Source organism: Apteryx rowi, unplaced genomic scaffold (genome assembly GCF_003343035.1).
Source record: "Apteryx rowi isolate R43461 unplaced genomic scaffold, aptRow1 scaffold_331, whole genome shotgun sequence".
In the NCBI taxonomy this organism is placed as follows: domain Eukaryota; kingdom Metazoa; phylum Chordata; class Aves; order Apterygiformes; family Apterygidae; genus Apteryx; species Apteryx rowi.
In genome coordinates, this window is record NW_020449764.1 from 436543 (window position 1) to 453305 (window position 16763).

General features: G+C 57.1%; 1 protein-coding gene across 1 annotated transcript in view; it reads right to left on the bottom strand.

Moving 5' to 3' along the window:
* Positions 1–1119: 1119 nt before the first annotated feature.
* The window catches only part of IGF2BP1 (insulin like growth factor 2 mRNA binding protein 1), a 28691-nt gene continuing 13047 nt past the window's right edge, over positions 1120–16763 (bottom strand). The window contains exons 2-14 of the mRNA XM_026071868.1: positions 9623–9671; positions 9033–9084; positions 8194–8257; positions 6033–6314; positions 5112–5246; positions 4737–4859; positions 4075–4210; positions 3821–3943; positions 3343–3459; positions 2996–3070; positions 2451–2582; positions 2152–2265; positions 1120–1351 (exon numbers count right to left, since the gene is read on the bottom strand). Of these exons, the coding sequence (XP_025927653.1) occupies positions 1259–1351; positions 2152–2265; positions 2451–2582; positions 2996–3070; positions 3343–3459; positions 3821–3943; positions 4075–4210; positions 4737–4859; positions 5112–5246; positions 6033–6307 (1323 nt within the window). The 5' untranslated portion in view covers positions 6308–6314; positions 8194–8257; positions 9033–9084; positions 9623–9671 and the 3' untranslated portion in view covers positions 1120–1258. The remainder of the gene's footprint in view (positions 1352–2151; positions 2266–2450; positions 2583–2995; positions 3071–3342; positions 3460–3820; positions 3944–4074; positions 4211–4736; positions 4860–5111; positions 5247–6032; positions 6315–8193; positions 8258–9032; positions 9085–9622; positions 9672–16763) is intronic.

A 16763-nucleotide genomic window follows, 5' to 3' on the forward strand; every position in this document is an offset into this window, starting at 1 on the left:
GCCGTGAGGATTGTGGCAAATCCAAACCCAAATCCTGTGCAGCCTTAAGCCCCATCCTCCTTTGCACCCCAAAATCCCTTCGGCGCTCTGAGGACCCCCAGCCTTCACTCTTCTGCATGCATCTAGTTCCCATCATCTGATCACTAAATAGATGAAGATTAACTCATGTTTCCTACCAAGTAGGGTTTTCTTGGTTTTTTTTTTTTTTTTTTTTTTTTTTTTTTTTTTTTTTTTTTTTTTTTTTTTTTTATTACTCTTGCTTCAAGGGAAGAGGGAAAAATCAAAACACTTCCCCTCGCCCCTTCCCTTCCCGGATGGTTTTCCTCGTCCCTAGGATGGGTCGTCATGCCCGCAGCTGAGGTCACGGAGAAAAATGGTCACTGCTTAAGTTGCATGTCCCGCTTTCGCCATCGTTCCATAGGCTTCAAAAAAAAAAAAAAAAATCTTTTTTTTTCCTTTTAAAGTAAACTAAACTAAAATCAAAAGAAACAGTCAAACAAATGAAAGAAAAGAAAATAAATCGTCCTGGAAAATAGAGGTGCTCTCCTGGCTCCTAAGGCTTTGCAAGGCGCTGCGCAGCACACAGCACGGCGGGAGGAAGGCTCTCCTCCTGCCCGCGGCGGTGCGGAGGTTTTGGGGGGGTTTTTTTTGTTCGTTTTTTTGCCCGCGGTGGATCTCGTTACTAATGGGAGTTGGTAACAGCCTGCTGGAACTTCTTAAAAAAAAAAAAATTATAAAAAATAAGAAGGTGGAAATAAAAATCCAACGCTCCAGAAGGGGTAACACCGCTCTGGGAATTTTTCGCCAGCCGCGCTGCTGGGGGAGGGCCGGGGGGATGGGGAGACGCAGCGATCGCGGTGGCTTTGTGCCTCCAAAGGCTACTTAAATGAGAGGGCAAATGCTGCACCAGCCAGAGGGGAGCGAGCGTCTCCCCGGCCCCGCGCCGGCGGCCGCGCCGCTCCTCCCAGGGACCCTGGCGCCGCTCGGGCCGCGGCAGCGCGAGCGCATCGGGCTCGCCCGCCACACTGCAGCACGTCTCACTTCATTTAAGTAGCTGTTCTGGCACACGGAGCTGAAAACGGATCCAATTATGCGGTCTGATTTGAACCTAGACATCTACCTTGGAAGCCAATCAAACTGCCTTTTAATCTCGATCGGGTAATGAAAAATTAGCATCTGTCTACGGTAACTGATTCCCAGCCACTCTTAAGCCCGGCATTGGCTCGTTCCACTTTTCACGTTGCCGTCGTCGCTGCTCTTATTTCCTTCGTGCTTGTGTCTGGCCGCTCTGTCCCTTCTGATGCTGCTGCTTCACCTGGGCCAGGATGTCGCGGATCTTGCGCTGTGCCATCTGGGGACGACAGGAGCAGTGGCGGAGCTGGGGGGAGCCGGGGCGGCCRCCCGCACCCACCCGCCGGCTTCGTCCCCCCACKCCCTCCCCGCCYRCCCACCGTCCTGGTTATTTAGATCCYGGGGAGAGTGAAAGGACTTTGCGTGTCAGGAAAGAGGCAGAGCAACCGGAGAGAGAGTCCGGCAGCCCCAATGGTCCGGCCTGGGGAAACGCCAGCCGCTTAGGCCAGGGGACAGGAGTGAAAAGCAGGTGGCTTCAAATGTATCTGCAGCTGCGGAGAAGAGCAAAGCCTGGTTCAGACCCGACTGAGCTTTAGCTGAAAAGGCAGGACAGCCTCTCCAGCGAGGACTGCAACAGGGCGGGAGAGCATGGGATCTCCATCCCTGGTGGTTTTAAGAATGTGAGACAAAAGCCTGCCAGGAACAATGTGAGTAGAGCTGATTGTTCATCAGGGTAGGGGCAGACTAGGGGACTCCTGGAGATCCCTTCCTGTCCCATTTTTAGGCTGGTTTCCTCAGGAAGTCAGGGTTATGCTCTGCAAATGTGTGCATGTGCGTGTGTGCATGCACTCGAGCAATTCTCTTTCCTTCCCCCTGCAATCACCTTCGAGACCCCCAGCCCACACAGTCCCTCGGGACACAGGGGACACCTCACGGCTATCCAATTCTGCAAAAATCAACTGTCAAGCAGAGGAAAAACTTCCACAGGAGGAGAGGCGCTAAGTGAATGCAACCCTTACGAGACATCGGAGAATCCACAAGCGTAAGCACATGCTGGGCACCAGCTTTCCCTAGCTCTACCTGGCTGGCGTAGAAATGCCCGATGATCTTCACGATGACCTGCTCATTCTCGTCGGGGGTCTGGTCCCGCGGCACCACCACCTCGGCCGCCGTCAGGTTCTGCAGCTCGTTGACCTGCGGGGAAGGGGCAGAGCCCACCCCGTCACCCGTCATCCTTCCTGCAGACCGACCCGCTGGGCAAACACCCGCTCGTCTGGCCTCCGCATCCCACCGGAGACGTGAGCAATCCCAGGGTTCCCTCATCCCAGCCCCAGGGAAGCTCTCCCACCCGGCTCCTTCCAAACTTGAGTTTCGCTTACGGTTTTGCCTCCTTTGCCGATGACCCTCCCTGCGGCCGAGGCAGGGACCCGGATGTGCGTCTCCAGCTTTACTTCTTCTTTAGGTCCAAAAAAGTTCTCTTCCTTGAGTTTCCCRTAAATCCTGCCCTGTGCCTGCAGCGGGGAGGGAACAAGGGGTCAAACTGGACTCKAGAGCTGCCCTGGCCTCGCTGTCCCCAGCCCCGGCAGCAGACCAGGGTCTCCCTGCCCCTGAGCCACATGAAATGCAGGTGCCTCGCGCTTTTGGGCCATCTGAGCCCCAGGGAGGGATGAGGCTGCRTTAATCCAACCACAGATTCGGGGGCTTTCAAATTCACAGTGGGCAGGGATGCAGCCGCTCTGCTCTTCCCATTATCGCTGCGCGGGGAAGGAAACGGGCTCCCCTGGGAGCAGCGGCAGCGGAGCGCTGCCGGCGCAGGGCTGCAGGAGGGCCGAGCTGTGCAGCGAGTGTGCCGGCGCCCGCCCGCAGCACCGGCAGAGCCCTGCCGGCACCCAGTTCCCCACGGAGACAGCAGCAACAGAGGAACCTTGAACTGAGCTTCCGGAGGGCCCGTAATGACGACCATGCGCACTTTGGAGTCCGGCGTCTCCGGAGGTGCAATCTGAAAGGGAGGAGAGAGGTGGTCAGGGCCGCGGGGCGATGGCATGGGCACCCGGAGTCCCAGCTCACTGGGGTGCCATCCCACCCCCTGCCACCTGCCCGGCGTCCTGCRCTCAGGGGCCACGCGCCCGCCAGGATTAGTCACCCAAACGTAACCCCTGGGGGTTTAAGGCTTGGCTTTTCCTCGCCCAGCCAGAAAGCCGTCTGCTTTGCAAAGGGTGGCACTGAGCTTGCTAGCAAAATAGAGCGAGCTCCTCGCCAGGAGAAGGCTACCTTGATAGAGGCACTTGCGAACCGCGAGAGCTGTTTAATGTGCTGGCCCTTCTTGCCGATGATCGCGCCGACTGCCTGCGCGGGGATGAAGACGTGCACGGTCTCTTGCTCCGGAGGCTGCAGGCAGAGCACGTGGTGTCACCGTTCGGGCTCAGTTCAGCCACGAGGACTCAAACCCCCCTCCGCCAGCCCAAGTGACGCCCATGCAACTCCCAAAGGTCCTGGACTGAGCCGGAGCCAGATCCCGTTAGAGRCTGAGCACTCTCCATTGGGTCTGCAGGAGTTTCAAAGACTGGATGCAGCACCCAGCTGCATCGAAACCTGCTTGCTGCCAGCAAAGGATGCTAAGGGCATAACCCTGTTCACGGCAGGGATCTTCTCCATGCAGGGGAGATCCAGCCCTGCATGCCAGGGAGCAGCCAACAGCTTCCCAGAGCTGGAAACGGGAGCAGTCCACGCTGCTGGGTCATTCACCTACCATAAAGGAGCTGTACGGAGCTGCCCCGGAGACACTGCTCGGCGGAGGAGGTACTGCRTTGGAGGAGGCAGGGAAGAGGCCAACCGCAGCCAGGTTGAGGCCAGGGATGAGGTGAGATTGTAGCTGAGAGAGCGAGGAGAGAAATACTCATTACTTTTATCAGAGCATCCTCTCAGAGGGCTCAGATCGGACCAGAAGCAGGGCAGGACCTTTTGCCCAGCGGAGCTGCCCTCTTCGACCCAAACCACACTCACGCTCATGGCTGCCACGTCGTTCTCGTAGGCTTCCCGCACTTTCTTCATGATCTCCTGCTCCGCTTTGCAGCAGTTCTCGATCGAGCCCTTCACCGTGATGGTCCTTTCGGGGTTGTACAGAGTCAAGTCCTGCAAGCTGAGAGGAAACCGAGCGTCACCCTGGCGAAGCAGCCAGCCCGACCCCCTGCCCTGCCTCCCACGGCGAGTGTTACGCAGGGTCCTCCTTCCATTTTTGAAGGTGGAGACCAGGGGTGCTGCTGTCACTGTCGCAGCAGGGTCTTAGCGCTGTAAAGGCAGCACCTGCCTGTTCTCATCCAGAGCAGGGACCAGCATCCCGGTCTGCACTGGGAAGTCAACCCTCCCTTCCTCAAACACGACAGAAGAGCCCAAACGCAGTCCTGCCCGGCTACAAAACCCAGCCAGCCCCGAATGCTGCAGCACGCCACCGAAGGAAAGAGGAGGGGAATAAATAAAATACAACGCCAAGGTTTTTCAGGAGATCTTCAGGGAGTAAAGTACCCATGGCTCAAGCAGGTTTCCCAGTGATGGACAGACATCTCGGCCTGCTTCAGTCACATCCCACCACCACCACCAGCACCCCTGGGCTGAGAAAGGTCTGCCCTGATTTTCCAGGAAGAGGCAAAGGGTGCGAGAAGCCTTACGACGAGATGGTGATTTTTGTCTCTGTGTCCTGCTCCACTTTCTTCAAGTTTCGCCCTTCTTTGCCGATCAGGCGCCCCACAAAGTTGTTATGGGCCAAGATTTTTAGAGGCACTTCATCAGCTCTTGAGGGAGGAATGGGAAAAAAACAACATTAGCAATTACTGCAGCCGGAAGAGGAGGGATTTGGTACAAAGTGACAGAGGAGGCTAAAGTCCCCATGCTCTGTAGCCCAGCAGCCCCCCCAAGGTAAGCAGTGTGGAGTCAAGGCTCCCACACGGAACATCATGCAGCTCTGGGCGTTAGGAAGGTATCGCAGCCCAGCAAAGAGCCRCGGATGGGACATGCGCGCACTGGGAGGAAGGGGGAAACCTTACGTCTTGGTGTCTTTTGCCTCCTTCTGCATGATCTCCAAAATCATCTTGCAGGCAGCAGAGCAGCCCTCCGGGGTGGAATGGATGCTGATGGCTTTTTCCGCAGCTCCCGCGTTCTCTTTCCGGTGCACATCGATCCTGCAAGTGCACAAAGCGACACTGAGATGGGCACCGGGGAGAGGACACCAGGGTCGGTGGCTTCCCAGAGGCAAGTGCCGGCTGCTTCTCTYCCCGAACATCCCCGCAGGTTGCCCCAAACTCGCACGTGAGCGCAAGGCTACGTGCACACGGGGGAATGCAGGAGGAGTTACCTCCCAGCCCCTTATCCAGCATGGACACAGACAACGGCTAGAAGCTCAAATCACAGAAATCAAAATAAGGCATCAGTAGCTATTTATTTTAAGTAACAGGACTGACTAGCTGGTGGAACAAACACGTTCCTGGGGGATGGGGTGGGCTGTCCATCACTTTACATCTGGGATAAAGCCTTCCTTGGGGGAGAAGAGCTGCAGCCAATACAAGTCAGTGGACCAAAAGCGAGAGCACTGGGGTGAACCTCAACATGTTTGTGCTAAAGGAGGCCAGATGAACCCGTGATCTCCTGAACTAGTGATCTCCCCACACGCTCCCCAAAGGCGTTCTGCTGCCCTGCAGCGAGGAGCCTGCGGATACCATTACAGCCAGGGCAGTCCTGGAAAGGCAGAGAAATGAGAAAGCTCAGCCAGAAAGTCTGGCTAGCAAACRGCATGGGAACTTGGCGCTTGGACAGCACAACCCCGCGCAGCGGGAATGCCGGAGACAGGCTGCCAGGCGATCTGCTAACAGCCCCTTCGCAGGAACAACCTCTGGARATCACGTTGCTAAACAAGGTGCAGAACAGCTCCCCAAAGCCCCAGCTGGAGAACGGGAGGAGAAGGGACTCACTTGGACTGCGTCTGCTTGGTAATGTTCCTGATAGTGGCCCCTTCCTTGCCGATGATAGCACCCACGTACTGCGTGGGCACCAGGAGGCGGAGGGGGATGTCCACGGGTTGCTGCTTGACRGGTGCCCCCGCGGTGACGGGCGAGCCCTGCCTGGGGGCACCCCGGGCCCCGAAGCCACCCCGTCGCCCGTTCTCCGGCCCTTGCATGGACTGCTCGTCGGGGATGTAGGAGACCTTCAGCGCATGGTTCTCCAGCTGGTGTCCGTTCAGCTTCATGATTGCTCTGGAGGGGGAGCAGAGAGAGAAGGGGTTGGTGCCAGGGGGAGTTTCCCGGCTCACCCGGCTGTTCGCATCCCGCTGCCCGGCTCCTGCAGCCTCCGGGGCCGCAGGCGGGAGAGCAGGGCAGACGCGAGGCATCCGGACGGCAGCTCGGCGCCCCGTCGAGGGACTGGGAATCGGAATGGGCCAAGCCCTCCCTGGCAYGGCTCCCAGCGAGGAAGCCCCGGAGCGAGGGAAGGAGATTCCCCGATGCCRCGGGGACCTGGCAGGACTTTCCACCCAGACAGGCTGAGCCAAAGCCTTTTAAAGGGACCTTCTCCAGGCCCCCAACCTCGGGGCAGGGGACGAAAGCAGGGTGCACAGGACAGGATGAGGGCAGGGCTGGGCGCGATGGGTCAGGGAGTCTTTCCCAGGTCTCCGCCTTATGATTTTTTCCTGATATTTTAAATCCACCTCCCGGCAGGCGTTTTGGGGGTTGGCTGCAAGACCTGAAAGCCGCCGATAGATGGGGCTGGCAGCAAGAGCAAAGCAGCTGCTCTCTGCCACAGGTCTCCGCAGCTCTCATTCCTGAGGTTTCTAAGGAGACAACCGAAACTCTGGCTCTCTGGAAAGCGGTCAGTGACTCAACTCTTGCAAAAGAAAAAAAAAAGAAACCCACAACTGACCAAGCAGAAACCTTCCCTGCGGGATGTGAAGGACCCAAGTCAGAAAGACTCTCAATATTAACTCTGTGCATTCCCTGGAGGAGAAATGAGCATCTACTGAAAGGCAGAGAAAGGCATTGGCAGCTAAATCCGAGGACCAGGGAACAGGACTGGATCTGCAGGGATGGGCCAAGGCATGCTCATCTGCCTGCCACTGGCTTCGGGAGACGACCGCCCGGCTTCGAGCTTGCAGAGGAGCTACATGGATAAAGCTCCTCTGTCCCAGGCTTCCGCAGTGGGAAAAGCCACAGCGTTTAATCTGATCCAGTGCTAGCCAGGAGATTAAGGGCCTTGAAATCACAGCTTTAAGTCCGAGACTTGGGCGTCGCTGGGCGGCACGGGACCCGCAGGGCACAGCTCTCTGCCCCGTGTTATTACAGAAAGTAAAACGAGCCGGTGGTTCTCAAATGAAGTTTTGCTGCGGCCGCACACGCGACCACAGCAAATTCGCGGCGGCCGCAGTTTTGACAGTTGAAGCATTATGGGCCAGGAGGCGCCTTGGAAGCGCCCGTTCTCGCGGAGTGACCGCACGCGAAATCCCCCGGGGACGGCAGCGTGGCCGCAGCGGCCACATTTGAGAAGTGCCAGACTCGGTGACGTAAACCTTCCTGGATAAAAATCTATCAATCAGTGCCTGCGCTCTCCCTGGCTCCCCTCCAAGCAAAGTGCTGATCCCATCCCTTTTACAGCTTTCCAGAGCCCTTCATCTAGGCAAAAAGGAAAGGGAAATAAACACAGCAGCGAAGACCCAATTAATTTTCCATTTGCATTTAGTGTAAAGCCTAATCTTCCCCAGGCAGGATGGAGAGGCACGGAGTTGAAAGTCTCCCAACGATACTGCCATCACCCTGCAAGGATATGTGTTGTCTCATGCCTACCAACTCCTATGATATTTAATCTCATTATTACTTTTTCTGAAGCCATAATTCCTGAAATCATGTAAATACATGAAAACCTCAGCTTTCCTTTGAATAAAAAGTTATGTCTTTAATCTTCTCTGAGATTTGCCTCATTTTTTAACCCAAAACTTATGATTCCTAGGGTAGAGTGGCTCTGACGCCTGGCATTGGAAATGGTGCTGTCTGCAAATAAGAAAGGGGCAGGGAACGGAGCCGTGTTTCCCGTCGGCGCAACGTGGGGCTCCAAGGGGGACGGCGAGCAGGGCCGCGGGTCACTCACTGTCGGGTCTGCTCCCGGTTCGCGTAGGTGACGTTCACGACGGCCGTCTCGCTGTCCGTGTTCACTTGGAGCAAGAGAGGCAGAAATCAGAGCCAGGGCGAGCGAGGGGGCAAAGCACACCCGAAGCGACGTGTCCCCGTGTTTCGGGTCCCCAGGGAACCACGACCTTCCTGCCTCGCTTGAAGGCTCCCAATGCGGCACCACTCTCTGCTCTAAGCCGGTAAAAGGAGAAAGCCACCAAACCTAACCGCCTCTGCTCTCCCCTGCCGGAGCCCGGGGACCATCCCCAGGCCCCTCCGAGCCCTCCTTTCCATTTCTAGGAGGCTTATGGAAACCATACTCTCATTAAATATCCCGAGGGCAATATTAAACCTCGGCGTCTCAACTGATCACCATTAGAGGCCGAGATAAAATCTGTCGAGCAGAGACAGATAGTCCCCAGCCGGTCTCCGGAGAGGCCCTTACACCTTGCCCGACGGAGCCGAGGTGGGAAGCCGGCAGGAGGAGGACGTCTGCACCCCGGCATCCCCTGCACTCCCGCAGCCTCCCGAGCTTGCCGGCCTCGCTGGAGGGTTACCCAAGGGTGCGGAGGAAATGCCGACAGCCCGGGGCTCCCGCAGGGAGCTGCAGGCAGGCCCCCGTGCGCTACCCCCAGCCTCCGCACGGGCCTCGACGGCTATCAATGGGGAGCACAAAAACCCAAGCAACCAGGAGAAACCTCTCTGCATCTTCTGCAGTGACTCTGCAAAGCCACCCTCTCTCCCCCATCCCCCTGAAAACAGCCAGGGTAGGAAATATCCAAATTATAGCAAGTTGGCTTCTTTTTTCCCCACTCTTACCTTGCTCGCAATTCTCTACAGTACCATACTGGGCTAGCAAACCATCCAGAACCTGGAGAACGGAGAAGAAACAACGTTACACTGGGACCATGAGGACAGACCGAGGAAATACGATCGATCAATAAAAGCAGCTTTCTAGTCATTAAGATTTCACAAGCAATTAGACTAACGGAGCTACCGGCTGCCCCAGGACGCTGGACCACAGCGCCTCAGGAGCCAGTCGAGGATGGTTTGGGGGAAGCAGGGGAAAAAAAAGAGTCAGGGAAAGGTCCCAGCAGCAGGCTGGAGAAGGGGATCCATTTTGTTCCTTGTACAATAGATAAATCATATAACCTTATTGTTAATGGGGATTTTGCTGGTAGCTTTTACATTGCTTGCATCAGTAGTATTTACTCCTGTAATTGAAGGGGAATAAGCCACTTGGATCTGCTATAATTATTTCCAATTAAGAACAAGGCAAAGGACAAATCAACTTTAATCCCAAGTACGGAAACCTGCATGGGAATTAGTCCTTAAATCTGATTTACACTTCTCTGTGGCAAGCGCTCGTAGGCTGGGCTCGCCCAGGGTCCCCCGGCTGCTCCTCTTACCTCCCATCGCAGCTGGGGTGGGATGTTTCTGATTTGAATTTTCCGGCTCCTGAAATAAATGAAAAGCAATTCAAAACCAAATTTGGTGTCAAAACTACAGCTGTCTCGCATTGAATTTTTTCACGTTGACGTACCTAACCAAGCTCTGCATTTCCACATGCTACCGGGGTATCCGATGGCTTTCCGTGAACGACGCCCGGCCCTCGCTCTCGCCTTGCAGAGGAGCACGAAGGGCCTGGGRCACCCGGATTTATGCCGGGAGCTTCGGACACGCCACAATGAGACGACATTTCCCCCCGGCCTTTCTGCACTGGCTACAGTCCTAACGCATCCCCCCAGCCGGAAAAGCAGAAAGAGTTTGGCCAGATTAAATACAAGGATTGGGAAGCAAAACGGCAGCCCTGCCTGCATGCAGCCTGCCTCCTGCTTGCATCCGCCCGCCTGGCGGCTCCTCCGCTTGGAGCGCTGCTCTTCCAGGACACCKGCTAACCTCGGCTTCCAGCAACGGAGCCGGCCTCGCCTCTCTCCCCTTGCAAGCTGGGATGGGATCCGGGCTCGCGGGGCAGTTTTGGGAACCACCAAGGCCTCCGCCAAGTCGCCCTTCCTGAGAGAGCAAGTAAAATTTCAAGGAGGGAGCAGCGGCGGACGCCACCGGATGAAGCTCCCTGGAAGGGCAACCTGGCACGCCGGGAAAACATGAGCTTCCCCCCAGCAGAGGCAAATTCGGGGGGCAAAACCTGCCCCACAAGCGTGGAGAGAGACCCCGAGTGCCAGGCTGGGAGCTGCCCACGGGCTGTGCGGGAGCCGGAGCCGCGGTGGGGACGGTAGCCGCAGCGAGCGAGGACGGGACGCTGCAGCCGCGGCACCGAGCCCGCCCCAGCCCGCCTCTCCGCCCGCATTTTTGGCTCTTTCTCACCTCCCTCCTCCCAAAATAGACGCTCCTTTTTTTAATTCCAATGCCGAATTTACCTCGCCGGCGGCATCTCCTGTGGCCGGCAGCTGCCGCCAACAGCTGAGGGGCGCGCGGAGCCCCCGGGCTCATCTCGTCACCGCCCGGCAGCCGGGRGCCGGTCCACAGGCCTCCCCAGGCTGCCGCCGGCAAGCGCCCGGCACCCGGCTTTGCTCCCGGCTGGGGCCTTTCAGCCCTTGCGGGTGCTGCTGACCCTGCGCTTCTGCGCACCAAAAACCGAGCACAAAATGTAGAAAAGCCTCCAACCCCCCGCCAGGCTAAGTTCCCAAGCAGGGAAAGGCGGCACGGCGGGAGCTCAGCATCCTGGAGCTCGGCACCCAGCGACTCCCAAAGACCCAAACGGGGACCCAGGAGCTGCTCATAAATTAACTCAGCTTAAGGCAGCCAGCGAGGTGTCCGTGAACTTCTCAGGAGCACCCATAGCGCTGCGCCCTCGCTGGCCCAAAAGGCRAATTTCGGAGCCAGGGAGGTATCCGGAGGCTGCCGCGAGGGGAAGCCGTCTGCTGGCTCAACGCAGAGAGAAACKCTCGCCCCCGGGACAATCGACTGCTCCCAATTTTAGGCATCTAAAAGTAATCAGTGTTATTTAAACGCACAGGTAAGGACCCTCCTCGCTTTTTCCCTTAAAGCACTATAAATCCACGGTGGGTTTTCTTACAAATTTCTCTCCCGCAAGAGATGCCGTGGAAGAGAGACCTTCGGGGAAGGCAAGATCTGTGCAAACAAAGCCAGGACTTGGCGGGGACCGAGGCCCCGCGCCGCCGTGGCCCGAGTGACTGAGCACTGATTCACAGYGCCTTAGGAGCCGGCCTGAAACGCCTAATTTCTGCTGACGGCAAGGGGATTCCGCATCAGTTGCTTCATCCCGCAAGGTGGAAGCACCTGCCCGGAGAGCCTCCTCCAACGCGCGCTGCCCGTTTAAATCCTCATGCCTCAAAATGCCTGAAAAGGCCGCTTGGGGTGGGTGGGTGGCTTGGAACAAAACCCAAAATGACGTTTCCCAAAGCCGCCCGGATTCAGAGCRGGACGGCCTGGAAGACGTGGGGCTTCTCGCTCGTTTGGAAAGGCAAAACGAGGCAGAAATGAGTTTTAGCGCTCCAGCGGCTCGGCCAGCCAGCTGGCTCCAAAATACCTGATTTCGCCGCTGCTGCAGATGCAAACTGGGCGGGATGGGGGAAAAAAAATAAAGAAAAAAAACTTAAAATTGCAATGCGTTGGGGGGGCCGCGGGAAGGAAGCGGGGGAAGGGAGCCCGATACGAGACCAGATCTCTTGTTTACATGCTAATCCGCACCCCGAAATGAATGGGCGAGAGATTAAGAAACGGCGAATGCAAAGAATGTCACAGGCCAGGGAGGGTCAAAAGGATTGAAAGCGCCRGAGGAAGCCACGTCGCCAGCCACCACCCCCTGCCACGAAAGCTTCGGCCGAGAGCGGTGGGGCCCAGCGCGGCCGGAGCATGTGCTCGGCACCTACGTGACCGGAATCGAACGCGCCGCCGAGAGAAAAGAGCCATTTACGGCCTCGCGCCGTAAGTCTGCTGGTGGCATCTAATTTTCTCCCTTTAAAAAAAAAAAAAAAAAAGGAACAGCCTGGGATCTCCGCTTTCGTATCCCATTGGGAAGGAGCCGGGAGGAACGGCTGCCCGGGTCGGAGGCAGGCATTGCACCGTGGCCCACACAGGGGCTGAGCGCGCTTGGCTGGGGCGGTTTCGTTAATATGTTAATGACCTTCCAATTCCTCCAGTCGTGCCCGTGACACCGGGATTATTTGGTGCTCCCAACGGCCTCGAACACCCCGAATCCTTGACCCACGAGCCATCCCGTCAGTGGCAGAGCGGTGCCTGCGCTGCCCCGGGAGCATCCACCAGCCCTTCGTTAAGGTCTGATGCTCCGGCTCAAGATGGAGCTCAGCCCCCGCAGGTGGAAACGCTTCCCCTTCCCATCACATCCCAGCCGCCGGCTCCTTCCGCGCCCCTGGCAGTGGCTAGAACGACRGACAAAGCCATGAATAAACAAACTGCTCCTTTTTCCTTGCTAGAAGCAGGTCCCGCCGTATTTAAAGCTCTGCCGCAAAACGCCAGCCGGAGCAGCGCTGGGTCTGACGCGGCTCGCTCCGACCTCTGCGCCGAGCAAAGCTTCCTCCGAGGCAATGACTCCACTGGYGGGCGATCCCGGCGCGTTACTCACGGCATGCCGAGGCCGGGAACTCCTCCCTCCCCAGCGCTCGTGCGCTCCCGCTCCCTGCTCCCGCTCAGCYGCGGGCAGCCGGAGGCTGGGACCATCTCGCCGGGCTCCGCCAAGCCCCATGGCGTCCACGTGCCCGGGGTGTTAGGGGGACGCGGATACACCCAGGCTTTTCCAAGAGGCAAGAGAAGGAAAGGGGGCTTTCAACTGCACCATAAGCCAAAGGCAGGAGCCTCCCAGGACCTTCTGAGCAAGCCAGAAGGGACAAATCCACCTGGCAAAAAACGTCTAGTTGCAGGTTTTTCTGCTTTCTGCCCACATCCTGGTGTCCTTTTTTTTTTTTTTTTTTAAAAGGGAAAAAACAGGGGAGGAGAGGGAGTGCAGGCAGCTGCAGGCACTAAGGGGGCACAACTGCACAGCCGTCCTCCGGCTTTGCACCCATGCTGCTGACTGCAATCAGCACCCGCCTCGCTCCGGGCCCTGGGCAGCCCCCAGGTTTCCAGCATCCTGCTATTTCAGCCTTTCAGCCCTCAAAAACCTCTTGCGACCGTGCGTGGCCAAAGCATCCAGAGCCGTTCCCTCAAAGGAGCTTGCCTTCATCGCCCTCTGCTCTAAGAGCTCGACGCAGAAATAGGTTGAGGGTCATGGAAAAGCAAAGAGAGCAGAGAAAGTGCAGCGGGGCGACCTGGGGCAGCCGGGAGAAGGACGGGAATACCCTGAAATACCCAGGCAGGGCAGGGATTTCCCTCGATACGGCGCCTGAACACACCACGTGCTCTGGAAGCGCATCCCAGCAGCAGCTGCCTCTTTTCCAGAACAGGAGAACGCCAGGCACAACGAGAAGCAACAGCGAAAGGGAAGCCCCTTTCGTTCAGAAAATCCCCACCGCTGGCAGGAAAAAATGAGGTGGGAATAGCTCCCGTTTCCAGCACGGCACAAGCCCCCCCAGCCCAGGAGGCATCCCTAGCTCCGTATGCTGCTCTGCCTTCCATCCGAGAGAGCCCGGATCCTCCACACGGCCCCGGCACGCCGCAGCACCATGAACTGGGACCCGCCAGYGTCCGCATCCTCCTGTACGGAAAACCCCTGCCCGGGGCTGGGGCAGCGACACTCAGCATCGCTGCGGCCGCAGGACCGGCAGAGCACGGCAGCTTCAAATCCTCTGGCTGCAGAGGAGGGGCCGAAGCAGAGCGCGTGCTCTCAGCCCATGGGAAAAAAAACTAAAAATAAAAATAAAAACACATTCCTGATACCTGATTAAGGCAGCAGGCATCGCCTGGTCTGCAAACAGGCATAACACGCTTGCTTTTGCACAGCCCACGGCTTTTGCCCAGTCCGTGGACGGGCATGCTTGTTCATCCCTGGGGATGACGCGGGGCTCTTATATCCCAACAGGAAAACCTTAACATGTGCTCCAGAGAGGGCAGCACTTTAAGAAAGACACAATCGCTTAGGGAAGAGGAATGGAAGAGCCTAGGTTGAACGGTGTCCACAGGCCACCACATGCCAATCCCTTCTCCGGCAGAATCAGCATTAAGAAACTTAGGAATCCAGCTCCCTTCCTCTTCCTCTCTATCTGGGTTCTGGCCACAGGTCCCRGCCACAGGTCCCAGCCAAGACGGGAGCCCCAGTTGTGCCRGAGGTGACACACACCCAAGGGAGAAAAGCAGGAGGGGTGCTCSGAGAGGAAGGCCAAGCAAGCGCGCACGGCAGAGCTCGCCCCAAAGCCCGGGACTCCCCTGCAGCAGGGGACGCATCTCCTTCCCCTCGCAACACCCTGAGGACTTGCTTCCACCTCCCTTGCTGGTCCAAGCCCCTGGGGCCAGATTGTGGCCAGACAGCCTGGTTTCTATTTATCCCCAGGTGAGCGGCTGCTCTAGCTAAAGCACAGCACAGCGAGTGCCACGTTCCCTAGAAGAAGGCCCTGAGCATCACACAGGAGCTGCTGGGGTTTCCCTTCCCTTTGGTCTGCGTTAGGGTGGCAATAACGGGGCATCGCCAGCTCCCGACAAGCCGGTGCTGCACCCACGTCAAACGCTTTCTTCCAGCGGCGGATACGGCATGTAGCTACAGCCTATTCTGCCCGACACCTCCTGGAGCACAGGAGCTTCTCCGTCCCCCACCACCTATTTCCCGAAGCAGAGGTGACATGGGGCAACGGGAAGCTGAGCGAGCCAAGTGCCACAGCCACAGTAGCCAAGCTCTGCGCGATCCCCGGCCCCGACCAACGAGCCAAGTTGGGCCATGTCCCACCGAAGCCGGAAGCAGCAATTTAGGGAACTCCTTGGGGCCAGGGGAGGACGGCTTCCAACCCGTCTGGCCCAAGCCAGAGACATTGGGGGACCTACTAGAACTAAATAACATTAATGATGGCTTTTCAATCACATGCAAATGTTATGCAAATTGGGGGGCTGAAAACACAGTGCATCCCTGATTCAATTAACAGCTTTTCATTTATCTAGTTAGGCTTTGATTCAGGAAAGCACTTAATCCTGTGCTTAATGTGTTGTTGTTGTTGTTTTTTAATGTTTTAAACATTTTTAAATAGGAAAATGTGGTTGCTAAGACACAAACGTTGCCAGGGGGACTCGGAGAAAAGTTGTGGCTGAAATTGCTTGCTTTTCCCTTATAAATTGATAGGCTTTCAATTTGTCAGCATCTCTGCGAGGCAGGAATATTTCCGATACTCCCTTCACTGACAAGAAAGCACAAGCCCCAAATAGGAGGTACCTGCTCGAAGGGCCGCAGTGGTTCACCCTCCTCGGAGGGAAACCCAGGAGCACCGGGGCCCCATCAATCGCGGGTGCTACCTGCTCTCGCGGTTTGGTTGCTCCACCTGCGATTCACCTCCTGCCGCTTTGCGCTCCGAGACGATGTGGCACTTCCCCGCATGCCGTCCGGGTGTTTTAGCATGGAACCCACCTCCGCATGGGCTTCGGAAAGGAGAGGGGCAGGTGTGAGCCCAGCTGGGAAGCGCTCCCTGGCCAGTGGGGAAAAGCAACGCACCAAATTCACCGAAGCAAGACCAGCRTCCTAATTCCTTCTTCCAAGGCCGTGTTAGCAAGGGTCAAGACACGCATAAGCAAGGGCACAAGCGGATATTTGAATTCTGCTCTAAATCCAAGCCACCTTTCTGCAGCAGGAAAGCCCCGTTTCCTCTTGTTCCATGCACAAACCTCGCAGAGGCACCTGCAGCAGCAGCACAGGTTGTCCAGGTGAGATGGACCCTCCGGAGGAGAAATCAGCTGAAGCGCCGCTCACCAACGTCAGACGGAGCCCAGGTATCTGCAGTCCTAGCCCAGCTCTTCACCAAGGTGCAGCGGGTCCCGCTCCAACTTCCCCAGCCTTTGCGGTCTGGAAGCAAACCCTCCATGCGGCAAAGGGGAGGAACGGCAGAAAAAACTTCCCCCGAGTTTGCAAAGAGCCTAAAAGCAGAGCTCTGAGATTTGGAGCCATCGCATCTGGTTTGTTCCCTGACGCTCGGCTCCAGCGCTGACGCCGAGATCCCARACATCGAGTCCGTTAGCTTAGAGCACATCATCCAAACCTGCCCGTCTGGGCTGGTGTTCCCCGAGGGCTGGGGTGGGGAAGGCGTTAGGGGGAGACCCCCAGATTAGGGTTTTTTTGTTTGTTTGTTTGTTTTAAACAGTATTGAGGTTTGCTGCCAGCATTAAGATCGTCGCTGCCCTCTCCTGGCCATGCCACTGCCCGCACRTGTCCCCCCGCCCTGCCTCGCCCAGGGCACCCCAACCTCCACCCTCTATGTAAAGCTGCCTTCGTCCCCGGAGCTGCTGGTCAAGGCGGGGTTTGGACTCTGACCCTGCGCCGCGACGTGCGGCGGGTGACGGTCATACACACGCCCTAAGTAAGAAAAAAAAAGAGGGAGAACCCTAAAAAAGCCCTGAAACATGCTACAATCCAGCAGTATCCGGCAGGAACATAACCAGGAAGGGAAAACAGTATCCATTTTCTTTTCCTGAAAAGAG